Below are 26640 nucleotides of genomic sequence, written 5' to 3' on the forward strand. Positions count from 1 at the left end.
AGGTTTGGGTGTCCATTTCAACAATGAAGAAAATTCTAAATAAAAAAATCGGCACGGATTCTTGCCTTCGATATGTTAAGTTCCTTCTCTAAAAAATTTGGAGTTTCTAGGTTGAAATTTGTGAGAGAAATCATGAATTTTCGGGAAAGGTAAAAACCACATGAGAGGGACACGAAGACTGTAGTGACATCTTTCGCCAAAACTTGTCCCTTTGCACCAACCTTAATGTATTCTGATACATGAAGTTCTTTCAATCGCAATTCTGGATCGTTAATTTTAAGTAGTGAATATTTAAATTTCCTTATACTAATATATACGTTTCAAAATAATAAAATTTCAAATATAAGCTGAGCTTCGTTTTAAAATGCTAAGTTTGAGCGTGAGTTCAGCTCAGGTTTTACAGCCTGTGTTGAGCTAAGCACGCGTTAAAAGTGAGCTTTTAGAACCATGATTTTATACCCAACACTTTTTCATCTACTTGTTCTTTCCCGAGAATAGCTTCTGATAGTGAAGTGTGATGTTAGTGAAAGCTACAATAGTTTCTTACTATTTGATATTTGCTTATGAGTTGCTGGCGCGTGGTCTCAATAACATTGAAACACAAAAATCTGGACAAAGATCTGAATGATAATGAGCGACCTGAGAAATAGACAACGTTTCCGATTTGAACCATTTGGCAGTACTTTCCTCGCTATTATTACCGGCCTGGTTGAACCCATTTGTTTACCTTTGCTGACCTGGAAGCACGTGGAGTTAATACTGTGTTGCAGATTAGCTCACAGCCCTTTTGGTTTTAGATGGTAGTACTACGTAACTGAAGGACGGTTCATACAGTGACGCGACTATAATTATATTTGCAGTAATTAATTAATTTTTTTGCAACTTTGCACTTTGTTTTCATATAATTGCTTAACACAGCTAATAGTGTTTTAAACACTGTGTGCTAATCAACAGTTGCAGAAAAAATTGCACAGTTGAGAACAATTGAGTTCAAAGAACATTTTGAACAATGATCGAGAGAGAGAAGTTGAGACACGGACACTGCTTTTTAACCAGGTTTGCAAATTGAGTGATAATTACTGCATTCGTGTGCTAATTTTATAACCTAGCATAATCCGAGGTTGAGTGTCGCACGAGAAAATGCCATATTCCTTGGAAGTTGAAGTTTTTTTTTATTTATTCTACAACGCTATTAATATTCAGTGAAGAAAAATATGTTCATTGGTGAGATACATATATCAATTCATAGATCTTATTGAGCTGATAATTACATAGCGAGTATATAAAGGTAACCAAGAAAGTTCTGTCGCTTTTTTCACCCACCTCCTTCGAACATCGATTTCTCCTAAGACGTACCTCGAAAAAAAAAAATAGTCCTCATCAGCATCGCCCACCTTCTGCCAACGTTCTGAAAGGCCATGGATACCATCGCGGTAGACCTTCGTTGGTCGTGAAGCGAAGAAGGTATCAAGTGCATTTTGCACATCTACTAGGGGTTTGAACTGGCGTCCTCTAAGGTGATTGTCCAAGGAATGGAACAGGTGAGAATCGGACGGTACAGTGTCCGGGGAGTATGGTGGGTGCAATAGTGTTTCCCATCCAAGGTGTAAAATGGTGTCCCGGATCATCCTAGCCACGTGGAGCTTAAAGTTCTCCTGTAACAGGAGGACCTCTTTACGATTCAGAAGTGCTGGCTCCAGTTTTGAGTTTTTTTTTAAACACGGCTCAAGTTCTGACAGTACACAGTCGCATTGATGCTCTGACCAACTGGTAGCAGTTCCCGGTGCACGATGTTGGGAGAAGTCCACCGAACACGCAAGAGGACCTTCTGGTGCAGTGCTGGTTTCGGCTGTTTTGGAACCGGTTCATGGGATGCTAACCAATGATGACGGCGCCATAGAGTTTCATACAGGACTCATTTCTCATCACATGTGAATACCCTGTCCAGAAACGGCTCCTTCCTCAGACGAAACAGCAAAGAAACACAGGTGTCTGCTCGCGTTGTCTTCTGGCCCGGAGTCAAATTATGTGGAACCTATCGCCCCAACTTGTAGTGCTTTCCAAGTTGATGGAGGTGCTGCCGAATGGTTTCTCCACTCCACTGAATTGTAGTCTCAGTTCCTCGCATGCCTGGCCACTGTTCGCGTCAATTTCTGCCTGAAGATCTTAATTTTGTACATGTGTTGGTCTTCCGGCACGTGGTGCGCCATCAAGTGTTTCGTTACCGTCCTGAAACTTATTAAACCACCACTGCATTCTCTGCGTAGTCATGATTCCTTCACCAAAGGCCTGACATATCTTCCGTCCCGCTGCAGTGCTGTTTCAGCCCAGTTTGAACTCGTACAGCATACACGCCCTTATGAGGCTCTGTAAAAGTCCAATGTTCACTCTGACCTTACACAAGTTCACGGTGTAACTGAACTGCCACAACCAGGTATTATGTTGGATATATGCATACCAACAACTGACCTTCGTCTTATCTCTATTCGCATTCAACTCAGGGTGTGAGGGCCAATTAAACACAGATCTCCACAAAAAGCGACAGAACTTTCTTGGTTTCCTTATAAGTCCTCATGCGTAGTTCTCGAGATAATGGAGAAAAATGTTCATTGTAAATCCAAGGAACGACACTGTACGATAACTACGCCTCTTATTAAGATGCAAATACTTGAAACATGACAAAATCAGTTTATATTTTCTTGACACGCTGAATCAACTCCATAACCGGCTTGTCTCTAACTATTATCATTTTTGTCTATTTCGATCAACGTTGAAATCGGGGCGATTGATTTCTGTCACTTAAGGTTTGAATAGAGGCTGTGTACTTTCTATTTCAAGTGTGCCCTCGGAAAATATGTGAAACATACTCTGGCCCCTCTCCCGCGACCCCCTTGCGTAGGAAACCTTCCATTTGCTTTGAGGAAAGAAGTGAATGACCTTCACTGTGTTAGCAGTTTGTCATTCAGTCGTTTGGTCTTGGCGAGTGAAGATCGTAGGCTACTCAGAATAACTAACAAGACAGTGCACAGCGAAGCCAGTGAAATAATTTAATGTGGCAATCCTGTCCGCATCCAAGTATTGAAGAATATCTGCCACAGCGATTTGTCCCTCCTCTTTCGAGGGAGGTACGGGGGGGAAACATCGACTGCAGTGCCAGCAGGGGCGCACTTGAAATAAAAAGGCTCTAGCAGAGAAGGTAGAACCCATGCTTAGGATGCTGAATAGAGTTAAAAAAAAAAAAAAAAAAAACATTTGTCGCTATCTGTTACCATTTCTGTTCTGTGGCGATCAAAGTTGAATTTATTCCCCTTTGAATATGGAGTTAACGGATGTGATGGTATCTATTCTTGCGACGATGAATTGATTCTAGAAAACAGCTTGTCTTTGTTTTCCTGTATGAGGATCAACGTTGAAATCGGATATGGTTAATTATAACTACTTCCGATTTGAATAAAATGTTGATAGAATAGCTAGAACCTATCCTTGGAACGTTGATCCGATTGAAAAAAGACTGTTCTCAATATCTCTTACCGTTTATGCTGTGATACTTGTCGATAGGTAGACGGACGGACATAGCCGTTCTAAAACAGTACCGACACTTAACGAATCACAAAGGTTAGAAGTCTAAAAGAAGTCCTGACTGACTGACTGATCAAACGCCTAGACCAGATTACTTAGGCTAGAAACTTCAAATTTTCTCAATGCACAGAATTTGTGGCATAAGGTACCACTAGAAGGGGTTTTTCAAAATTTGACTTGGACGAGTATGAAATGTTGGTTCCTCGCCCATATCTCGGAGTCCTTTTAGTTTCGAAACATGAAATGTGGCACTTGACGTCAGGGCCGGCTCTAACATGTGCATTTGGCCGGGGTGGTAAGTTTCGAGGAGCGGCAAAATCTGAAATAACTATATTATTTAAAATAAATATTTCTTGTTGGAAACAGACTTGATGATGGTTGGAGTTAACTTGACTAAGCTTATCTTCTATTTGAATACTACATTCATAAATTATATTTAAGTTGCATTATTTTAAGATCACATGCACAGTGCTTAGAGCAAGTGGTCAAACAAATCCCACCATAAAATTGCTTGATTGTTGTCAAATACAAGAACTCAAATCTCGAACAGTAGCGAACACCTGTTCCATTTAGTTAGTTATGACGGTTTTGATATGAAAACTAGTCTTGTCTTTGTCACAACAAGTTCCTTATCATTGAAGTTGGAAACAAGTATTTTTCTTAAAAACAAAATTAACAAATGTAGAAGGAAAATAAAAAAAAAAAAAAAATAAAATAAAAAAAGATAAAAGAGCTAGTTGCACTGGAGTTGCAAACTGATATATTGAGATTGAAGCTCGATATTGAATTCTATAAAAAGGATTACCATCTTTCCTCTGCAGGTGTATTTACTTTATCTTTCACTAACATAATAGATTATTATTTAAAGAAAAAAGATACAACGAGATTGTAGTGTTTAGGCCTTTCTTTGTGCGAGTACTCTTTCCCTCCCCTTCGTTGTTCATGGTGGTGGTAACCAGTGGCGTATTTCCGATTTTGTTTCGGGGAGAGCTTTGCTAACTTTCGGGGGGGGGGGCTTTGCCTGAAAATGTGAAAATTCTGCAAGATATTTCATATACTTTACTATAGTAAGTAAGATTTCGGGGGGCTTAAGCCCAAAAGCCCCTTCCCTAAATACACCACTGGTGGTAACATACTTAAAATCGGGGCTTTTAAGATTTGTTCTTTCTGGAAAAGGAGGGCGGCAAATTGCGTGGGGCTTGTTTTCTGATATGTGACCTAGAAAAGGAGAAAAGTGAGTTGAAAATTATCCGTGGAAGGCGTGAAATGGGAACTACAATTACGTATTAAAGTAAGCTGTCAATATGTCGGAATTCCTTAAGAGCCTTCATCCCGGCGAAATTAAAATACCGCTAATTTTACAGTAATTATGTTATATCTTCAAATAGATAAAATATAATTGAAATATGGAACAAGAGCGCCCTAGACAATATTATTTTGCGTGAGGTACCGTTATCACAAGGCACCTAGTGGCTTTCCGTTTTCAGCTGTTTAGAAACGCGAAAATAAATGCCGATTTTCAAAAAAATCGAAAGCAGATAAGTGAGTCGTGATAACGGTTTCTCATGTAGAATGATATTGTCTAGGGCGCTCTTGTTCCATATTTCGATTATCTTTTATCTATTTGAAGATATCACATAATTACTGTAAAATTAGCGGTATTTTAATTTCGCCGGGATGAAGACTCTTAAGGCTACAGACATTACATTTGATATTTGACCTCATTCATTTAAAATAATTAAACACGTGTTTCAGCATATATTGACACTTAACCTAGAAGAAAAGAAAAAGGGTGGGATGGTTCATTAAATATTCCCATACGAGGTTCGAATTTTGTACCAGACTTCGGATACAGACAAAATTTATATACAAGACACAGGAGGAACACAGAACATTGAACGCAGTAACACGAAGGGAAAAGGGGATCTGCTAGTAATTCTAGAAGTAATAATTGAAATTGTAAGGTAGAGTAAAAGAACGTGGAAGCACGTCAAAGATGGTCAGTCCACCTAACAAAGTTCACACACCAACATGACTATGCCCAAAGGAAAGAAAATACAAGTTGCGAATCAGCGTGAAACGACTTTTTTTTCTGCTCCGCCATTGAAGCAAAAGTTTAACGTATTCTCCGTTCAGTTGCCTAAAGGTCAGTGCATTTACATGTGATAATGGTGTGAAGGAATAGTATGACTCACAACTTCGTGTAACGTGAGAGATATTTGGTATTCTGAATGGGCTGTGAAGAAACAACTGTTTTAACAGACAGTATTGTTGCAGCATCTGTAGCAGTAAAGAGAACAAATTGTTTTTCGAGAATGTCACTTCCTTTGCTGGTTCTATCTGGGTGTTGTAATATGTTCTCTGATATTTTAATCAAACAATTTAGAAGCAGCAAGGAGCACGGTTTCTTCGTTTGCGATTAAGAATATATTTTCAAATTGAACGAATCTCACATCACTTTACATCGGGTATCCGAGAAATGGTCAGCAATTTTACCTGTAGGGCGCCTCAAAAGAACCAAACTGGATCTAATAAACACGTAAAAAAAATAATTAAATAAAAAAATAAAATAAAATAAAATAAAAAGCTATACGGTGGGGAATATGAAAAAAGAAAAAAACTCAAGCAATTGAGAAACAGGGTGGCGTGTATTGTGTCTACCAACTTCAAATGATAAAAGAAGCATGGTGAATGCAACTAGTAATTTAATAGTCATGAAATACAAGTACATAAATCGACAGACCTCACTATACCTTGAAAATAACTTCCTCTAAATGTCCTCTGTTTGCCTGGATGCACTGCTGAAGGCGATGCTGGAAGGCTTCCATATCCTGTGCAATGGCGCTTATTTCACGGAAAATGAAAGTCTTAAGTTCGTCAATTGTCTGGACATGACTGGCAGAGATCTTTTCCTTCACATAACCCCAGAGGAAGTAATCCGGAGCTGTTAAATCTGGCGAACGAGATGACGCCAAAGCGTGGTATTACACGGTTTGAAAACCTCTGTCCAAGTACAGCAATACTTTGGCGTGCTGTGTGTGTCTGTCGTTGCACCATCGTGCCGAAACCAAATGATATTCAGCAACTCTCGTACTTGCAATTCCGGAAGGAAGAAATTCTGCAAGATTTCCACAGTTGCTACGTGTCCGACGTCATCCTTAAAAAAATAAAAATAAAAGACCAATAACTTCCATACATACCAAGTACATATCTTCACATCTTACCACAACTTTTGGACTCTCCTGGGACTTTTCATGTTAAAGTCCTGTGTTTTCCTGAGATCAATACCGGTACCGAAAGTTTTGTTTATTAATATATCCAGTCGTGTCTTTCTTTCTTGCTTGCTTGCTTTCGTTCTTTCTTTCTTGCTTGCTTGCTTGCTTTCGTTATTTATTTCTTTCTTGCATGCTTTCGTTCTTTCTTTCTTGTTTTTTTACGCGTATTAATTCACCACAGATGACCATTTTTCAAAGTCTTTTCTTACAAAATCGAGAGACTTTGAGTTTCCTTTAAAAAAAAAGTAATTATGCCAGATGGCTACCTATAAGTGCATATAATACAAAGGTTAACACTAGGCATATTAATGGCTACAGCTTCAAAGTCATTTCCACAAGGAAATTTCCTAATATCTATTTCAGATGCTTTTGAACGCTTGTAAACAAAGATTCATACGGTACACCCCCACGCTCGTATAAGATACGAGAAAAATTAGTAATGGCATTACAATTCTCAAAATTTACCTCCTTGATAAGTGTATCATTTACCCAACGTTCGCATGACAAATAACCTTATACAGGGTGGAGCAGAGGAAATGCATGATTTTTAAACTGCTAGTACTCGGCGACAAGTAGTGGAATTGATTTTGAGCTGACCGTTGGCAGGCAGCTGAGATAATGCAGATTTAGGCGCTATGGAGCGTTGGAACGTAGAACATCGTGCGTTTGCGGTCGAGCAGTTCTTTAGGCCAGAGTTCAACATATTTTCCGTCGAAATTTTAATGTTGAACGTCAAGGTACAGTCCAAGATCGAAACACTATACACCGATGGGTTGCAGCGTTCAAATCATTAGCTAAAAGTACTTTAAAGTATTCGAGTTTATTCTGGATCCCTTGTACAGTACATTCTGGTGGAAAATTTTTATTGTATTAGCTATCTTGGGTTCAAATTTTTCGTCCCGTGTGCTAAAAAAAAAAATGTATTTTCTACATCATTTTGTCCGGCTACACATGATACTGTCACATTTTAATTGCGAAGACATGTGAGGGGAATGGAATCCCTATTCCTGTTCTGCACTTCAATCATATTGCTTAAATTTACACATACATGACACTTTCCTTAAATTATTTAAATGCAAACCATGTCGGATGTGAAATTCCCGTGGAAGACTACTTATATCTGAAACTTGCGCATTTTTAAATCAACTACAAACTTGATTAATAGTGCTGTTTGTTCTATGTACTACTGAAATAACATAAAAACTCTTCGATAGATCATGTAGGTGCAGGTAAATTTTAACTACAGTTACATTTCTGTGAGTGATAATGCTGAATGTAGTCTCCAAAACATGGACAGTATCTTCGGACTCATTTCTTGGCACATCATTAATGCCTCCTATAAATACAACAGTATCAATGTCTGAAAATGATTCTGGTCCATATATGAATTAACGTTATTTAGTTTTGCACCAGGCTTAACAATACTAACTAAGTTGATATCATCACACTCTTGCATTAATCTAGAAACAAGAATGTTCTTTTCTTTAATAATAATAATAATAATAATAATAATAATAATAATAATAATAATAATAATAATAAGAAGAAGAAGAAGAAGAAGAAGAAAAATCTACATATATAAAAACGAAAGTGACTATGTTTGTGACTTCACAATTTGAACAATCCGGTCGATCTCGATCAAATTTTCAACATAGATGAGATTCCGACCTGGGGTGGTTTTTATCATTTCACTTTAACGATGCAACCAAGGGAAAGGGGTGATATATTTTAAAATGATCGAAAATGACCAATATTAGTGTCGAATCCGTAGTTTACGGGGTCGCTGAGACGAACAGTGACACTTCCGATGCCGTTTAAACCCAAACTCAGCCCTTTATGTCCAATATGAAACGTATTTTCCCCGTGCGAAGAACGAATATTCTGTTAGTAATAATATAAAATTAAAAGTTCTGACGTTTATAAGAGTTGATAACCTCCAAGAAACTGATTCTTCATCCGCCCCTTGTCGGAGTTTGTACACAAGGATTGAAAAAGAAAACATTTAGGTAGAACCAGTGGCGTATTTAGGATCTTGTTTCAGGGAGGGCTTGAGAATCAGTAAAAAGCATTTGTGTTATACGTATAATGCGAAAAAATAATAATGAAATTATTTCGGGAGGGTCTTGAGCCAGATAGCCACTCCCCCTAAATACGCCACTGGGTAGAACATTAACAGAAGAAAAAAATTACTATGTAATAGTGAAGATTCAGGTCGCCAATTCAATGTGGACTGAAAATTCAGTTTCTTTCAATTTAATAGTTAACGGATCATATTTATAACACGTTTGTTTGTTCGTTGTGAATCGAGCCCAGAAAATTACAGACTTCTGATAAAAATTTGCAGTTTCTATTATTTCTGTAGTACATTATTGTAACCTGTTATTGCATTATGAACACATGTCGGTATGTAAGGTAATAGTAGAAAAAAGTACAACGTCACCTTTGAATACAAACCTCTCCATGTGTATCCGGTCCTTACTGTTTAAAGAGTAATGATGTAAAGGGTTGACGTCATATGGTGACACCTCTTAGAATATTGCAGTGAGACAAACTTCAAAGTACTTGCGACATCATGTTAAGATAAAGGAAATTGAATTTGGACTTTACGAACGATCTGTGTTATAACATATTGTGTATAACATATTGTGTTATACATCAATTTAGCAAAGATTATGAAGTTATTGAGACAGAATTGAATACACTTGTTTGAATTGAAAATCGTTTCAAGTTCTTTTTACAGAGTAATTATGATATGATACCCGTATATGTTTGTTGAGGACTGTGTAATATCTATATTTGGCTATCGATATCGGAAAGATATCGAAACAATCGATACAGTGGCAGACCCAGGATGGACTTCTGGGGGGGGGGGTGTAATACTGCTACTTAGAACTACTTTTAAAAGCTCCAGATTCTGGAATGGGTTTTATTTATATATAAAATAAAAAAAGATTCCTCTTCTGGGGGTCGATCGTCCCCCCTAGATCCGCCCCTGAATCGATATGTAAAAAATATGGAATATAATAGAATATCAAAAATCCCGAAAGATACTCAAAAATATTGCAGTATCATATATCAATATATCGATTAGTGGAACTTTTGGATAATATTTTGATATTTGGAAATGTTGATCGAAATATCGCACAACCCATAGAGTCGATCTCCCATGTGGCTCAGTGGTAGAGTGCTTACCTCTGGTGCGTGGGGTTCCTCGTTCGATCCCGGCCAAGTAAGTTTGTGATGAACAACATTGTCCTCGTGGATTTTCTCGGGATACTCCCGTTTCCTCCTATTTTCTCATTCCATCAATTCTTCCATCATCATTTACCAAGGGCTCCGATTTCTCTGTAATTTTTTTTCGGGGGGGGGGGGGATTCAGATGCAGAAGGTGTATACATATATATATGAGGATTTTAAGACAAATTGCATTCAAATTATTTCAAATATTCTATATTCATAAATACAATAGGGGCGGGCCCCCCATGATCGGCGCCCTTGTCATTCACATACTTTAATCATCGTCTCCCTTAGCCTAACGGGGATAATCATGGGGAGTTAAAACGCAAAGATTTCATTTCGATCCCCCATTCTCGCACTCTTCCTTATTGTGCACTGGCACCCTATTATGCATAAATCTGATTTTCTATTATTATTATTATTATTATTATTATTATTATTATTATTATTATTATTATTATTATTATTAATTACTACTACTTGGGTATTATTGAGCTACCTTCTTCAGGGACCCTTAAGGAGAACTGGATATTGAAGTTGACAGGCCAGTAGCAGCGGAGTATTTTCTTATCCGGTTGGCGTAATTAACCCTCTAATGCGCAAGCATTGATAGCATTAACATTAAAATATTTAGTTTGGTTTTATGTTTGAACAATGTCTCCCTGATCATCTTGCTCTCCCTTTCGTAATGTTTGAACTATTTTCTTACTTTTGTTACAAAGTACAGGGTGTTTATTTCAAAGCAATATTGCCATAAAATAGGTCTTATGTGTAGCTACTGGCAACATTACCCTATTATGGTAAAATATCATAAGAATGCTCTCAGTAATTACCAACAGTTTCGTTGAAATATTTTCCTACAGAGCAAGAAACTACAAATAATAATAATAATAATAATAGTAATAATAATAATAAAAGAACTTTCGCGGAACGTAGGAGATAAAGTTTCTACAATACTAAATTTGACTGTCCCCTGTTGACGAATATTAGAAGTATCTAAAGAAAATAAAATGAAATCTTTGAGTTTTATGTCCCACGGTTATGCCGGTAAGGCTAAAGGAGACGGTGATGATGAGTAATGAATGAAATGGTGGAATGAAGAAAGTGGGAGGAAACGGGAGAACCCCGAGGAAACCCACGTACACGGTGTTTGTACACCACAAAGTTCACTTGGCGGTGCCCGGGGCCCCAAGGCCCAGAGGTGAACGCTCTACCGCTGAGGAACCGCGGCCCCACAAGTATCTAAAGAAACGACCCGCAAATCATGTACCGGTATATGATAAATATTATATGAAAGCAATAATGCCAATTAAGTTATCACTGAATTTATAATTTGTGCGGATAACGCAATAGAATGCGATGTTGCTTAAGAGCAACACTGCCTACTAAAGGGTTAAAATGTCTGATATATATATAGGGCCGGATCCAGGATTTTCTGAGGGGGGTGCACCAGATAATTGCTAGTACATTTGAATTAAATTTGAGGTTTTAAAATGCCTTTAGGCATCTGTGGTGTGAATAAGGAATTGCCTTGGAAATGCTAAGTGACTGCTCTCGATGAATCCTGATCCTTCAACCTTCAGAAAATTGACTGAAGCTAGCAAAACTCACTGCTAGCTTATCACTTAGGGTAGTGTATATTTACAACGAAGGGAGGTGCACGTGCACCTTTGCACACACCCCTAAATCCTTCCCTATATATGTAACTAACTCACTCATTTTATGGCCTATGGAACCCGGAGGTTTAATGCCGCGTTCACAAAAGCTCTCCACTGACTTCTATCCTTAGCCAATTGGATCCAGTTTCTACTTTGTATTCCTATCTCTGCGAGATCCATCTTAATATTGTCCTCCCATCTGCGCCTAGGTCTTCTTAATGGTCGTTTTCCGATTGGTCTTCCAGTCAAAACTTTGAAAGCGTTTCTACTTTCTTAGATGCTAGATACATGACCCGCCCACCTAAGCCTTCTAGACTTGACGACCCTAACAATGTTGGGTAAACCGTATAAATGATGTAGTTCCTCGTTATGAAATTTCTGCCATTCCATGTTCCCGTTCCTTTTGGGTCCGAATATTCGTCTAAGGATCTTATTCTGAAACACTTTCAGTCTACGTTCTTTCCTCATAGTAAGCGACCATATTTCGCAACCATACAGCACAACAGGCATGATTATCGTTTTGTATATTTTAATCTTCAAATTCTTCAACAGATTTCGCGAAGACAAAATATTTTGAATTGATTAATAACACGAATTTCCTGCTTTCAGTCGACATTTAATTTCTTCGTGGTTAAGTTTCATTAATCACCCGTCCGTCTCCTTTAGCCTAAAACGCATAATTGTTGGTTTTAAAACTAGAAATTTCAATTCAATGATGTCGGTGAAATGTACTGAATACGTCATAGAGCATCCTATTGTGTAGAATATGGTGGTTTAATAAGAACTTACTATTTCGCAGGGTGTAAAACTTCATTATGTGGAATCTGGAGAACGGGAGAACCCACTGGTGCTTTTACTGCATGGATTTCCGGATTGTTGGTTTGGATGGCGGCAACAGATTCCTGTTCTCTCACAGCATTACAGGTACGTTAAGTGTTCTTTCTACATAAGGCGATTTTGCTAATACTTTTTTTTTTTAATTATCATCACCTTTTATCATTAGTAAGATTTTTCTTCTTTAATCCAACAGTAACTTGGGGCGCGGTGGCGCAGTGGTAGAGCGTTCACCTCCGGTGCTTGAGTCCCTGGTTCGATCTCAGCTCGCGCCGTGTGGACTTTGTGGTGGACAAACACCGTGCTCGTTGGTTTTCTCGGGGTTCTCCCGTTTCCTCCCACTTTCTTCATTCCACCATTTCATTCATCTCTCATCATCACCGTCTCCTTTAGCCTATCCGGCATAATCGTGGGACGTAAAACTTAAAATATTTCATTTCATTTCATTTCATTTTTCCAACAGTAACTTTAATGTCCGTTAAATTTGTTTCCAAAGTTGGGCAGTGCAAATCGTGAGTGTAATATCTTAGTCCAACAATATATGGCCATAGCTGCATTATCGCCACTTTATATATATAGATTGTAACCAGCTTTACACAGTTTGATAGGAATTCAGTTGTATATTTCGTGGTATCAAAAAACATATAAATATTAAATAAGTAATCGATATCAAAAAAGTTTATACTTTCATTAGTAATGAAAGTATGGCGTAATTTGAAGACAAACTGTTGTACGTAATATAGGTTAATCCAAGTTTTATTTCATTTGTGGAGATGTTGTTTGGAAATATAATGGAAGTCTATGTAAAATGTCAAGGGTGTAAGAGAAAGGACTATTGAGTTACTCATTTGAGTGATAGTGAACATAGCAATTCTGATATGAATTCCCAGAACGACGCAAATAATAATTGGGACCACGGTGTCTCTGTGTTAGAGCGTTCATCTCTGGTGCACGCTGTCCTTGGTTCGATCCCAGCTCTCGTCAAGTGAGATTTGTGGTGGACAAACACTGTGTGCGTCCTTCCGTCCTCGGGGTTCTCTCTTTTCCTCCCACTTCCTTCATTCCACCATTTCATTCATTTCTCATCATTACTGTTTCCTTTAGTCTAGCCGCCATTACCGTGGGACGTAAAACTTAAATATTTCATTTCATTTAATTTGCAAATAATAATCTTCTGAGTTGCAGATGATCCAGGTTTCCACCGCATTAATGTCCTCGTCATCATCCGCAAAACACCCATCCCACAAATATTTCTTTATATTTGGGAAGATGAAGTAATCGGACGGACCAGATCAGGTGAATATGGTGAGTGAGGCAAGGGTTCGTAGCCACATTCGCGCACAAAGACGAATGTTTCTGCTGCTTTCTTTCGAGAGAAAACCCCATATCTTTGGTTTGATAGCATCCTGTAACTTTTGCAGGAGGTTCCTGGAATACATTCCTGTGATTGTAACCGCCTTTTGTTAAGTAATCAATCAGTATCATATTTCTATGGTCTCAAAACACGGTAGACCTTGGTAGATAAATGCTGTATTTTATCCTTTCGGGTGGTGGAAGACAAGTTATGTTTCTATATTTTACTCATTTCTTTGTCTTGAAGGTCAAATAGTTACACCCAGAATTCATCCAAAGTCACTAACTGTTTACAAAAATATCCTTATCCTTGTGGTTAGGTCTAAGATACTCCGTGAGCATTGTATACGTTCAGTGGTGTTATTTTAAAATTCCAACAACCAGTTCTATATATATATATATATATATATATATATATATATATATAGATAGATAGATAGATAGATAGAGAGAGAGAGGGTAGACAAAAGCATTTTTTTTTTTTTTTACTAGGTACCGCAAGTGACAAGTAGAGACATACAGCTCACAGATGACGAGAAGAACCCTAAAACAGGGGTAAGCGGGGAAAGGTCAATGACACGGTCAAGTCCATTTTCGGTTTTTGAAGTGTGGTCTATACTTAGATGTCGTCTGCCACTCCGCGTAAACTTATATGTGTGCTATTCCGTGATATCATTTGAAACTCCCGTGCGAAAAGTGGGCGAGCCCATACCTACGTCACACTACTTCTGCTAGGGTTTTTCTCGTCATCTGTGAGCTGTACACAGCACCCTAATACAAGGTGATGTCACGAATTAGATAACACTGTGAATATCTCGGAAACGAATTATCCAAGATAGATTGTTGTCAAAAAGTTCTGGAAAGGCTTTAATTCAGCAATGGATCGACAATTATTCATAATGGTATGTATGCGTTTCAAATATAAATAACCCTCACCGTTAAACTCATGTGATCCCAGTTCTCATTCTTAGTATCTGAGCATTTGAAATTAAGAAATAAATGCTTATACCTTTTTCTGAGATATCATTTATTTAATCTTGTAGCTGTAAGAATTACTAAAAACAAAGATAGTAAAACTAAAATTTACTGTTCCTGGGTATATAACTGGGTAATATTTACCGTTATGTCTGGGCATAACAAATTATTCTGCGAACTAGAAATATTTTAACAACCGGTTCTAGTGAACCGGTGCGAACCGGCTGAATAGCTCCAGTGCATACATTGCTGTTTTAAAGAAGGTGTTAACAATCAAAGTACTCACCTTGCTGCTACGTTGCTTATATGCAGAATGGCATATATGGGTGAATGTAGTCCATACTAGTGTTCATCTGCCTAGCTAAGCAACTAACAATCACTCGTCTATCTTCAAGCACTAGCTGCGGAGCTTCTGCCATCATACTTGGGTCTGTAGCCATTGAGGGACGACCTTCTCTTTAGTCATCCCGTGTACTTTACAAGTACATTTGAGTTCTCTCTTTCTTGAAGGTGAAGAAATCTAATCACAAGTTGGTATTTAATTTGTCCAACATGTTGCCGCCACCTAATTTTCTAGCCGTAAAATCAATTTGATCTGTAAAGACACAAATTAGCTCACACTAGTGGGATCCCAACCTATCATTGTGGAATTTTTCACATCTTTGTCGTGGCGAAGGGGGAAAAAATATATCCCGTCCCTCGTAAATGTCCTGCTGTAAGTGTGTAATAGTATAAATTATATTTAAATACCCTATAGGAGTCCACTATATGAACATTATCAAACCTATATTTAAAAAAAATAAACTGTAAGGATAAAAGAAAACATACTACTTTTATTTATATTGACCGGCTTCACTTCGTAATTTTTGATCGTCGTATTATTTAATCGTTTAAATACTTCACGCAACTACAGCTTGTCGTATGGGTTAATTGTCGATCCAGATTGCACTAGCATCATGCAAGCCAGAGATGAATTCGGATATTTTCACGGAGGTGACGTTTATAAGTGAAGGGAAACTTTTTAAAAAGAAGTAGGTGTTAACTTGGCAATGACATAAAAGAATAATTTCTGATGCTCTGGTTGAATATTTACCGAGCGAAGTAGCTGAAGTGGTAGAGGGTTGGCTTTGCATTCGGGAGGTCGCGGGTTCGATTCCCGCTGCCGACCATCCTGACTGGGGTTTTCCAGGGTTTTCCTCAGTCCTACCAGGCAAATGCCGAGATGGTACCTACTAAACAGGCCCTGGCTGATACCTTCCCAAAATCCTTTCCATTGTTGTTAAATATCCAGTGTAAAATGGCCTCTGAACTGTATCTGGTGATTGTTAAATAAAATAAAAAATAAAAATAAAAAAAAAAAATATCATAGGGTCAACTATGTAACTACGGTAAGATTCAAGTTTAAGTTCATTGAACAATAGAAGAATAAAAATAGACTTGGCCTTTCTCAGCAGAAAATTTAAATCAGAAATCAACTGTTCTCATTTATTGGAGAGAATATGCCTTCATGCACCAAATGGGAAGTCCAGATAGGCTTTTTTTTTTCTTTCTTATCCACCAGCTTCAAGAATTAGCATCCACAAATATTCGCGTGTAATAATAAGAATCGTGTAACATACTGCATAGTTATGTCGTTGGTGCTAGTGATGTAGACCTGCTCTCTGACTTGGAATGTGAACTGAAGAGAGAACTTCAAGAGCTTATCGTATTTTGGTAAGACTATAGTAGTAATGCTTCTTTTGCGTGTATTTTCGTGTTTGTATTATTTTCTATATTATACATATGTTGTTGTTAATAGCTTTTAGTGTCTATATGTTTTTTTTTTTTTTTTTGGGGGGGGGGGAAATTACTGTTTTGGAATATACAAATGCTAATAAGTACCTAAATAAATAAGTAAATTTTCTCTTGAGAGAGAGAATCAACGGTAGAGTAGTGGGGGAAGGGGGAAAGGAAAATTTGAAAGCTGCCTGTATTCCTTGACTGATGTTTTTAATTTGGCCCGTTACTTACGTATACTAATATGTCTAGTACTAATTTTTAAAACAACATAAAAGTTTGATTGCTTGAGGTAATGGAACTATGTAAATGCCAACAAGTATCAAGAATATATTTCTCCATCTTTTCTAAAAATGTAAACATTAAAGGAGCAGTTCGACTTAGAAATGCATTTTTTACAATTCATTTCCATTTGTAGAGTTGAAAATTCTAAAAGGAATGGTGTTTGTTTGATCGCGATACGTTCAGTCGTTAGCGAGTAACAGAGGAAGAAAGATTTTGTGATGACGTCATAGGTGGGCAAAGAGCGAGAGCAGGCTTACATACTACACAGTGCCAAGCATTTCGTTTGTGAGAGGTGCGGTGGCACGTTCTACGTGCGGTTTCCTTTTCCAGAACTGATTGCAAAGACTTACAAATATCATCTGCATGTAGAAAATGATATCTGATGGTGGGCTGTACAAACGTTTTTATATTATAAAACGTATCCTATAAAGCATGAGTTTAGCGTTTAAAAAAAAAAAAAGATCGAAACCAATATGTAAATAGATGGCGGACGAGATTGCTGCAACACCTAAGTACCTTTTCTTTAATTATTCTTCCGATTCCCAAACATAAGTATGTTCATTTTCACGTTTTGTTGCAATTTTTAACGCTGACCTTATAATTTTGTGCTTCAAGGTATGTACAGGAGCGTAACATATGAGGCATAAATGAAATAACATCTGTAAAATTTGCCAGAATACGAAAAACACTTCACCGGTTAAATTTCTTTTATTCTCATAGCTGTCCGCGGAACAACTCTCATCACCCGTTTCATCATTATTGTCACATGATACAGAGAAATTAAACGATGGATCAATGTCTTGAGGAACAGTCATCGTCACTGATTCCTTCTACAAGCCGGTATATTTCACTCCCTAATTCATATTGTATAGCTTATTTTTAAAGCAATATCTTCAGAATCATGAGTGATATCGTCTCTATTACCCTCTAATGCTTCGTCTTGACTACAACCATCAATTGCGTCTTGTACGATATTTGTATGTTGGTAACTGGACATAGATCGGTGCTTGTTCAATGGCTCGGATTTTAAACCTTTCAATAATATAGTTGGAATAGCATTCTTTCTCAGTTTGCGTGTAAATAATTATCCTGGCATTAGCCAGAAGTGGATGTAGACGGTAAAAACTCAGGGGGGGTCAGAACTCAGACTATGATATGTACATCATGTTTACTAAAAACTTTCAAAAATATCTAAATAATAGCTTAAATCAATTTTGTCACTCAAAAACTGGGGGGCCTAGGCCCCCGGCCCCAGCCTAGATCCGCCACTGGCATTAACTTTTCTTTCAGTAAACTTGACTTCTCGAAGACAAGCTCTTCAAGATGTTTGGAACACGAGTGATTTTATTTGGTTTATTTCTTTCTTTCTTTTTTTTTTTTTCATTGATTTTCTTGGGCCATAATTTATATCGATCTGGTGATTTCTCACAACTTAGAAACGTAAGAAAAGATACTTTACGTCCTCAGCTTTAATTGCTCAACAATTACAACCGAAAACACAGCAGGTGTTAGGCATTTCTACTTCACTTCACAGATACAGCACGCGCTGTACTAACATGTGTTTCCTACTTCACACTTGTGTTTCTTTCAGGAAAAAAAATTCCGGATGGGGGACACTTACTGTTAGTATTCGGAGAGGCACATTATTTTTACACAGTACTATTATATTTATTACATTATAGACGTATTATTTTGGTCTCCTCCGGGGGAATCTCTCAGAGCTCCGGGAGACAGTGCCACCCTAAAAACATGTCTGGAAGAAACACTGTTTCGCACAACAAACGTAATTACTGCTCTCTCTCTACTCTTTTTTATACTAATGCTATAGGAAAAACAACTAACAAAAACTTCCCTCAAGAATTCAACAGAGAGCAAGACTGCTAACAAATCCAAAACACAATCTATTAAATCCAATGCACTATTAAAGGTTTATCAGCTGCTTACAAGGAAGTGGTTGCTGACTCACATTGAGTTTCTCGCGTCCCACCAATGACGTCACCATTTACGATTCATCAAAAACAAATGCCTGTAGAAGCTGAACGAGACGGCCTATCAAGATATAAAAAAATACGGGTCTCTTATTTTTTGTTTCTCTTTCTATTGCACCAAACTTGTTTTTAACTCGAACTGCTCCTTTAAGAAAATGATTAATGCAAAAAAAGTAAATTAAATATATAATAAATAAATAAAGTTTGCAACATTTGTAAGTAAAATTCCGCGAAAGTCTTAGTTTTCGGCGGTATCGCAGCATGAAACTCCAAACTTATAGGTGTCATGTTACTATGTATAACGTCCGGCAACTTTGCATATTGTTCTGTCTCTCAGATTTGCTATCTGTCAAAATTCTAACGCTCGTCACTTCGACAATAATAATAATATATAGATACCTAAAACAAGTCTTTGTATTATATTTCCCGCCTTCAACGCTTGTTGTTTCCACAGCTTCCTTTTCAGAGAAGTTCCTAACATCTTGTTAATTTAACAAAAAATTGGCTACTTACCAATGAATCCTTTCTTGGAAAACCTAAATATTTTTAATAATATTTCGGAACGCCGCGCTGGTTTCTTCTTCAGTGGTAACAATGATAAAAACGGATAGGAGATAAAAGGTGTAAAACAAGGAATTCATAGCACTAAATAAATAAATGTAATGTAAAGAATGGATCCTGAAATGTCACGAGCAGAGCAAAGCGCAAAAAGAGTGAATTGAATCGAAGGAACCGCGGTTTCTTTGTTACGTCACTATTGCCAGTTTCAAAATATGCACCAAACCAAATATAAGTAACCAAATTCTATCAATTTTGCCAGTATCCAGATTTAAAGCTGGTTTATATTTATGAATAAAGAATGAAAATATCCGTTTTTATCTTTGTTACCTTGCCACTGAAGAAGAAATCAGCGTGGCGTTCCGAAACATATGAAAAATATTTAGGCTTCCCAAGGGAGGATTCATTGGTAAGTAGCCAATTTTTTGTTAATTTGAATTATTCTCTCATGCGCTCATATAATTTTAATCTTGTTAGTTACTTATTCAGATTTCGCAATAAGAGCCATATTATTTGACAAGTATATTCACTTTATCTTTTTATCTTTTTACCGGTATGAAGACCAGAAATTACCCTTTTCCTAAATTACCAGGGAGTATAAAATATTTAGACAAAAGTGACCCCATTCCAATCAATTATATTGACAAATACATTTATTTCCGTTTTCTTGTCGAAGCAGATGTATTTGCAAAAGCATGACGACTTCCTAAACCAGTAGTACTATTAGTGATGTGAGGCGGAAAATTTTCCATTTCGGAAAATTTTCCGCTATATTTTTCCGGAAAATTTTCCGTTCTAAAAGAATATCAGTAATTAAGTAACAATTCCTCAGCAATCATGAAATTGATTCAATTCATGTATAGAAATGTTAAAAACTGAAAGATCGTTTAAAGAATCTGAAAATTTTCATGGCTCAGACAATTTTCAGTACTATGTAGGAACAAGTTAAACAATTGTTCATGAATCGAAATATTTCCTGCCTTATATGGAAAAATTGAAGATTTTTTTATGAGTCGGAAAGTTTTCATCATTTCGAAGCAAGAAGTAAAACAACTGTTTTCTAAATCGGAAAGTTTTATTGCTCTGTAGAAACAAGTGAGAGGAATTTTCATAGATCGGAAAATTTTAATCACGATGTAGAAACAAGTGGAAAACACTTTTCATAGGCCTGACAAACTTGGATATTATGTATAGTGATGTTCGGTGGAAAATTTTCCACTATATTTAACTTGTCATAGAGCTACGAAATTGAATTTCAGTAGAGGAAAGTTAGTCAGCAACAAATTATAATTTTCCAATTAGCTTTCGGGAAGCGGAAAATTTTGTATTTTAAGTTGGGAAATAAAATTTTACCAGTTTTTCTCTCTCTCTATAGAAGAAAATTTTTCACCTCACATCAACGATGTAGGAATAAGTGGACTATTCTTTTACGAATCGGAAAATTTTCCGTTTCAATATTTTCCGGAAAATTTTAATCACTGTACAGGACAGACAATTTTTCGATTCATGAAAAATTGTTCCACTTGTTCCTACATAGTACTGAAAATTATCTAAGTCATGAAAGTTTTCAGATTCTTTAAACGATTTTTCACTTTTTAACATTTCCATATATGAATTCAATCAATTTTATGAATACTGACGAATTGTTACTTAATCACTGATATTTGTTAAGAACGGAAAAATTTCCGGAAAAATATAGAAGAAAAATTCCCACCTCACATCTTAACTAGACAACGATGCAGGAATAAGTGGAATATGTTTTTATGAATCGGAAAATTTTCATTGTACAGGACAAACAATTTTTTCGATTCATGGAAAATTGTTCCACTAGTTCTTACATCGTACTGAAAATTGTCTGAGCCATGAAAATTTTCAGATTCTTTAAATGATCTTTCACTTTTTAACGTTTCTATATATGAATTCAATCAATTTTATGAATACTGACGAATTGTTACTTAATCACTGATATTTGTTAAGAACGCAAAATTTTCCGGAAAAATATAGAAGAAAATTTTCCACCTCACATCTCGACTAAACAACGATGTAGGAATAAGTGGAGTATGCTTTTATGAATCGGAAAATTTTCCGGGAAAATTTTCATCACTGAGTACTATAAACCAGGGGCGCTAGAAGAAAATTTTCTAGGGAGGAGAGCATTTCCATAGTAGCTATATTACATCTGGCATTTCTGGTATTTAATATACATGGTTTACTATATTACATATACATTTTCGTGAGCCAAGGGAGCCCCCTTCCCTCCCACCCCTCGGGTGCCCATTCTATAAACTACTAGTATATAGGATTTGAAAAACATACATGTTGTTTTTTATGTATTGTCATTTCATCACCATGATTTGCAAGGATTTTGTGTGTTTGTGTGTGTGTGTGTGTGTACATTAGGATAATTTCTTATCTTTATACCGGAACACGGAAATGTAATGTTGGTTGAATAATTTTGGTTTAAAGGATTCTATTGAATTCTATTTCTAAGTGTTCTATCCTCTGTCATTTATTCTATCAATTTTTTTCTCTTTTTTACGAGGCGTGTCCGGAAAGTAAATACCGTTTTTTTAAAAAAAAAAAATGTAATAAAACAGGTTTGTTCAAGCTAAATTTATTTTTACATGAAAGAGCACACTTTACACTATTTTTTTTTACTTAGTTTCCACCAATGTTCAAACACTCATCATAGTGGGTGAGCAACTTGTGCAAACCTTCCTGAAAGAAACAGCCCGAAAGTGAAGACAACCATAACCCCACTTCGCGGTTCGTCGTAAACATTTGTCCGCCCTTCATTGAGCTGCCTCACCCACTTTCGCACCATTCCATCACTGATTGCGTTGTCACCGTGACACACTACAATTTGACGATGAATTTCAGTCGGCGGGTTCAGCAGTTGTTTTAAACACAGTCGGCGGGATCACAGGATACAGTACACTCGCCACAACTCGACCGTATTTGCATCAGTGGAGAGAGAGAATGAACCAGTGAAACTAGCACGCATGCGCGGAGCACCGCACTAGCGCTGCGGTGGCATTCAAATGAAACGGTGAGTTCACTCGCAGGATGTATATCGTTGAGGAAGATTTGCACAAGTTGGTCACCCGCTCTTGGTGGAAACTGTCGAAAAATAGTTGAAGATGTAGTCTTTCCTGTAACAAGAATTTTAGAAATGATCCAAAAAAAAAAAAAAGGACCAAAAGATTGCGATCTTGGCCAGCAGTTAGTTTTTGGTTCAGGGGCCACAAAATTTTTGAATGCTCCCTAAATTAAGTTTTGGCATTTTCTACGGAAAGGAATGATAGTTTGGGTTCTGTCTACGCTATACGTAATTCTCTATATATAAGCCTTACAAGAAAATTTTTAATTGAAATACATTGGATCTTTTGATCCAAAAATAAATCTGGCTTGAACAAAGCTGTTTTAGTATATATATTTTTTCTAAACGGTACTTACTCTGCGGACATGCCTCGCAGGGCCGTGCCGTGGAAAATCGGCGCCCGGGGCGAGAGTATACGACGGCGCCCCCATACATATATTCCAAACAATTTTTCGTATCTTTTTCCTTTTTTCTCCCGAATTTTTCGCCCCCCTTACTTCGGCGCCCGGGACCGTCGCCCCGCTCGCTTCCCCCCACGGCACGGCCCTGATGCCTCGTATATATGTTTGTTATAAATCATCACTCCATTAATATCTGAGCCTTCTATATAGCACTTTCATCATAATATCCCAATTCACTTAGAATTTTAATGAAACAATTATTATTATTACTTTCCAGGGTGATTGCTTTAGATTTAAAAGGATTTGGAGATTCTGATAAACCTCTTCCTCGCAAGAGCTATCGTATAGATGTCTTACTAGAGGAACTCAAAGAATTCATTTTTGCTGTGGGTAAGATGGTTTACAGATGCTTCTTAGATGTTAACATTTCGTTATTGTGAGGGGTAATAAGAGATGTGGTACCTTTCTTGAAATTCCAGTAACCTTTTATTATAATTCAGTTGATATAGAAACACACTCAGCAATTTTACTGATTATCTCACTTATTTTAGCATTTAATCCTTATGTTATTGCTTCTCTAGCTTTTGACTTTTTGACCCCTAGTTATGGTGGTTTAAAAATAGGGGAGAAAATGACAAAAGTATCAACGCCGGGAACTATGTACAGTCACTAGTAAAAGTGTATATCTCTGTATATGAAAATAGAAAAATTGTTGTGATGATGATGATTATTATTATTAACACCACTACTACTACTACTACTACTATTACTACTACTACTACTACTACTACTATTATTATTACTACTACTACCACTACTTCTTCTTCTTCTTCTTCTTCAGTTGGTGCAAAAACTCTGTATACTATTCAGTGGCGATGTTTACCAGGTGGAAGATATTCGATGAGAAAGATACTTTTTGTATCCCATAAAACTGAAGCCACGATTTTACCGGTACACAGTACTTCTTTGGAGGTAGAAAGTCAGGCTTTTTCATTGTTTTGACTGTTGTTTCGTTTGCGGAGTGAGTAGTGTACGCCTGTTTGATGGGTGACTGAATAGATAAACAAAATAAGTTGTATTTTCTTAAAACGGGCTTAACTGTCCTTAGAGATTGCAATTGACGTTATTGGTCAAGTGTCAGAAGTGCTGGCACCCATCGTGCAAAGTTTCTGCTTCATTCGCACCTAAATTATCTAGAGTTCTGCAATATCTCTCACCTTTAATTAGCGGTCCTAGAGTACCATATTTCACTTTTTCAATAATGACTGCTGTATGGACAGATTTTGGTCGTCTATGCCTTCATTACCAAGTTTAAACTCAGATGTCCACGTAGTAACAGAAAATGATGAAACTGAGTCCTCTAGCGTATTTTCCACACTTAGTTTGGAATTAGTACTGCCATCTGTGAATCATTTAGAAAAGTTTTCAAATTGCTCTAGTACGTACTAGTTCGTTCGCTCCAACATTATCAAAAATATATGTAGGATTTCACTTTTGCTAGCGACCGTACAATAGTATTTTTTTCTTTCTGAAAACCTAACTTATTAAAGATAGGACTCTTGACATTATTGTACTTTTACTCTGGAGGGAGAGTGTGTAATTTTAAAGCAACTACTAATTGAAAGATACATATGCAACAGATGATTATAACCATTTTTTTTATTTTATTTTATTTTATTTTTTTTTTTTTTAAGGTGAAAAGCGTTGCACAATTATTGGACACGATTTAGGCGCTTTACTGGGTTGGTACTTCGTCCATCAGTATCCTGATATGGTGGAAAAATTTGTTGCTATTTCCTGTGCGCATCCTAACTTATATTGGAAGGAAGTCCCTACTTCTTGTCTTTTCAACATGAGGTGAGTATTCTTCGATGCAGTGTTTTCTTTCTTTTTTTCTAATGGTCTCGCCTTTGGTGCAAGCTGTCCCGGGCTCGATTCATGGTGGGGACACTAGGTCGAAAAACTGTAGAAGCTTTTTCAGGCCAGCCATGCGGAGTAAAGTTTTCCACATTCACACCCAAGGGCGCCCATGTTGTGGTTTCCAAGGGGAGGGGGGCAAGTATAAGCGACGTTTCAAATATAGTTTCAAATTTTGCTGTAACTAATGTAAAAATTCTATTGGGTTTTCAATATTCCCAAGTTCAATTTCCTCTTGTTGGGGGGGGGGGAGAGCGCCTCACCTTGCCCTCCTGATGGGCGCCCTTGTTCACACCATACACAAAATAATGATTCGTGTAAAATAAATATTTTTGTAATGTAAGGTTAGAAAATTTACATAACATTTTATTATTATTACAGTCCTTCTTATTAATATATGATCAGATGCTTGATTCGTTGCACTGCAAATTACACTGGAGTTATATGGTCAAAAGATCATCATGCTGGCCAAGCATGTTGGCGACTTGTCCACTCTGTCTGCCTTTCTATTATTACTGGAACCCTGTGAGATCTATAAGGTTTCATCATTGAAAGGAAAAGAAATTGCCCGTTTGCACCATTGAGAGGGACAGGTTGGGACATTAGGTGAGCCTGCTGATTCCACACACATCTTAAACTGATCTGAGTGTGTGCGGAATTCCTTCCAGTTAGTTACTTAAAAATTGGCGACTATATATTATATGCATGCCTACTTCAATATTCCTTTGTTCAGATCTTAGAATCCTTTTGTTTAATTCACGTAGGTTAATAAATCATTATTGTCTTTTGCAGGTGGGTTCATTTTAGCCAGCTTCCATATCTGCCAGAAATAGACGCTCTGAAACAAGATCTGGTAATTATTAATGAATGTTTTCCACACGTAATAAGAAAGAATACAACTGATAATGATGCTGCACTTGAAGCTTATAAATATGTGTTCTCCAGAAAAGGTAATTAATATATAATATACAGTCAAACTTGAGATATCTCAAAGCGTTTTCAGAAATTCAAAATGTTTCTGTATGCAGAAAGTTTGAGATATGGTAAATGAAAATCTTACGTAACCCTATCACTAAAACAAATCAGACAGTTGTAAACAAAGTAATCCTTGTAACAGTTACTATGAGTTAGGATACTATTACTACCATTGCTACAGGTAATGCTATGGTACTACTACGCATTTGTGGTACTCAACATATAATACAGTATGCGGCAAAACAAACTACTGAAATTCACGTACAGATGGCGCGCAGGTGCAATGAGCTGTGAGCGCCACATGTGTGCTCAGTTGTGTGTGGACTAGCGAGTGTGTAGTTGGCGCGAAGATAATATTACTCTCAACAGAGGAGAAGGTGTTTATTGTCTAGCACTATTTCCGCTCATACAGTGTGGGGCAGCATCTCACTGCAGAAGGTGGGAGCGCACATCTACTGTATTGCTTTGGAGTGTTAATTATGGTATATGAAAATGAAGATTTCTTCAACATATAATTCAGTAATGAAAATCATGTGTACCTTGATCGCTACAATCAAGTGACAGTTGATTATTGACCCATTCTTGAATGATTTACGCGGGTTTTGCCGCACTAAAAATCTGTCGTTACAACAACAGTGGATGCAGCAAGACGGAGCTATTGCCCACACTGCAAGTGAGTAACTTATCCTTCTGCCCACAAGAGTTTGGGCATCGCTTGATTTCTCGTTC

General features: G+C 37.1%; 1 protein-coding gene across 1 annotated transcript in view; it reads left to right on the forward strand.

The window, feature by feature from the left end:
• LOC145685788 (epoxide hydrolase 4-like) overlaps nt 1–26640 on the forward strand; it is a 104173-nt gene that overhangs the window by 38941 nt on the left and 38592 nt on the right. The window contains exons 2-5 of the mRNA XM_081758318.1: nt 12549–12673; nt 23297–23409; nt 24714–24876; nt 25729–25886. Of these exons, the coding sequence (XP_081614444.1) occupies nt 12549–12673; nt 23297–23409; nt 24714–24876; nt 25729–25886 (559 nt within the window). The remainder of the gene's footprint in view (nt 1–12548; nt 12674–23296; nt 23410–24713; nt 24877–25728; nt 25887–26640) is intronic.

This window comes from Thermobia domestica, chromosome 5 (assembly GCF_964235325.1).
Source record: "Thermobia domestica chromosome 5, izTheDome1.hap1.1, whole genome shotgun sequence".
NCBI classification, from domain to species: Eukaryota; Metazoa; Arthropoda; class Insecta; order Zygentoma; family Lepismatidae; genus Thermobia; species Thermobia domestica.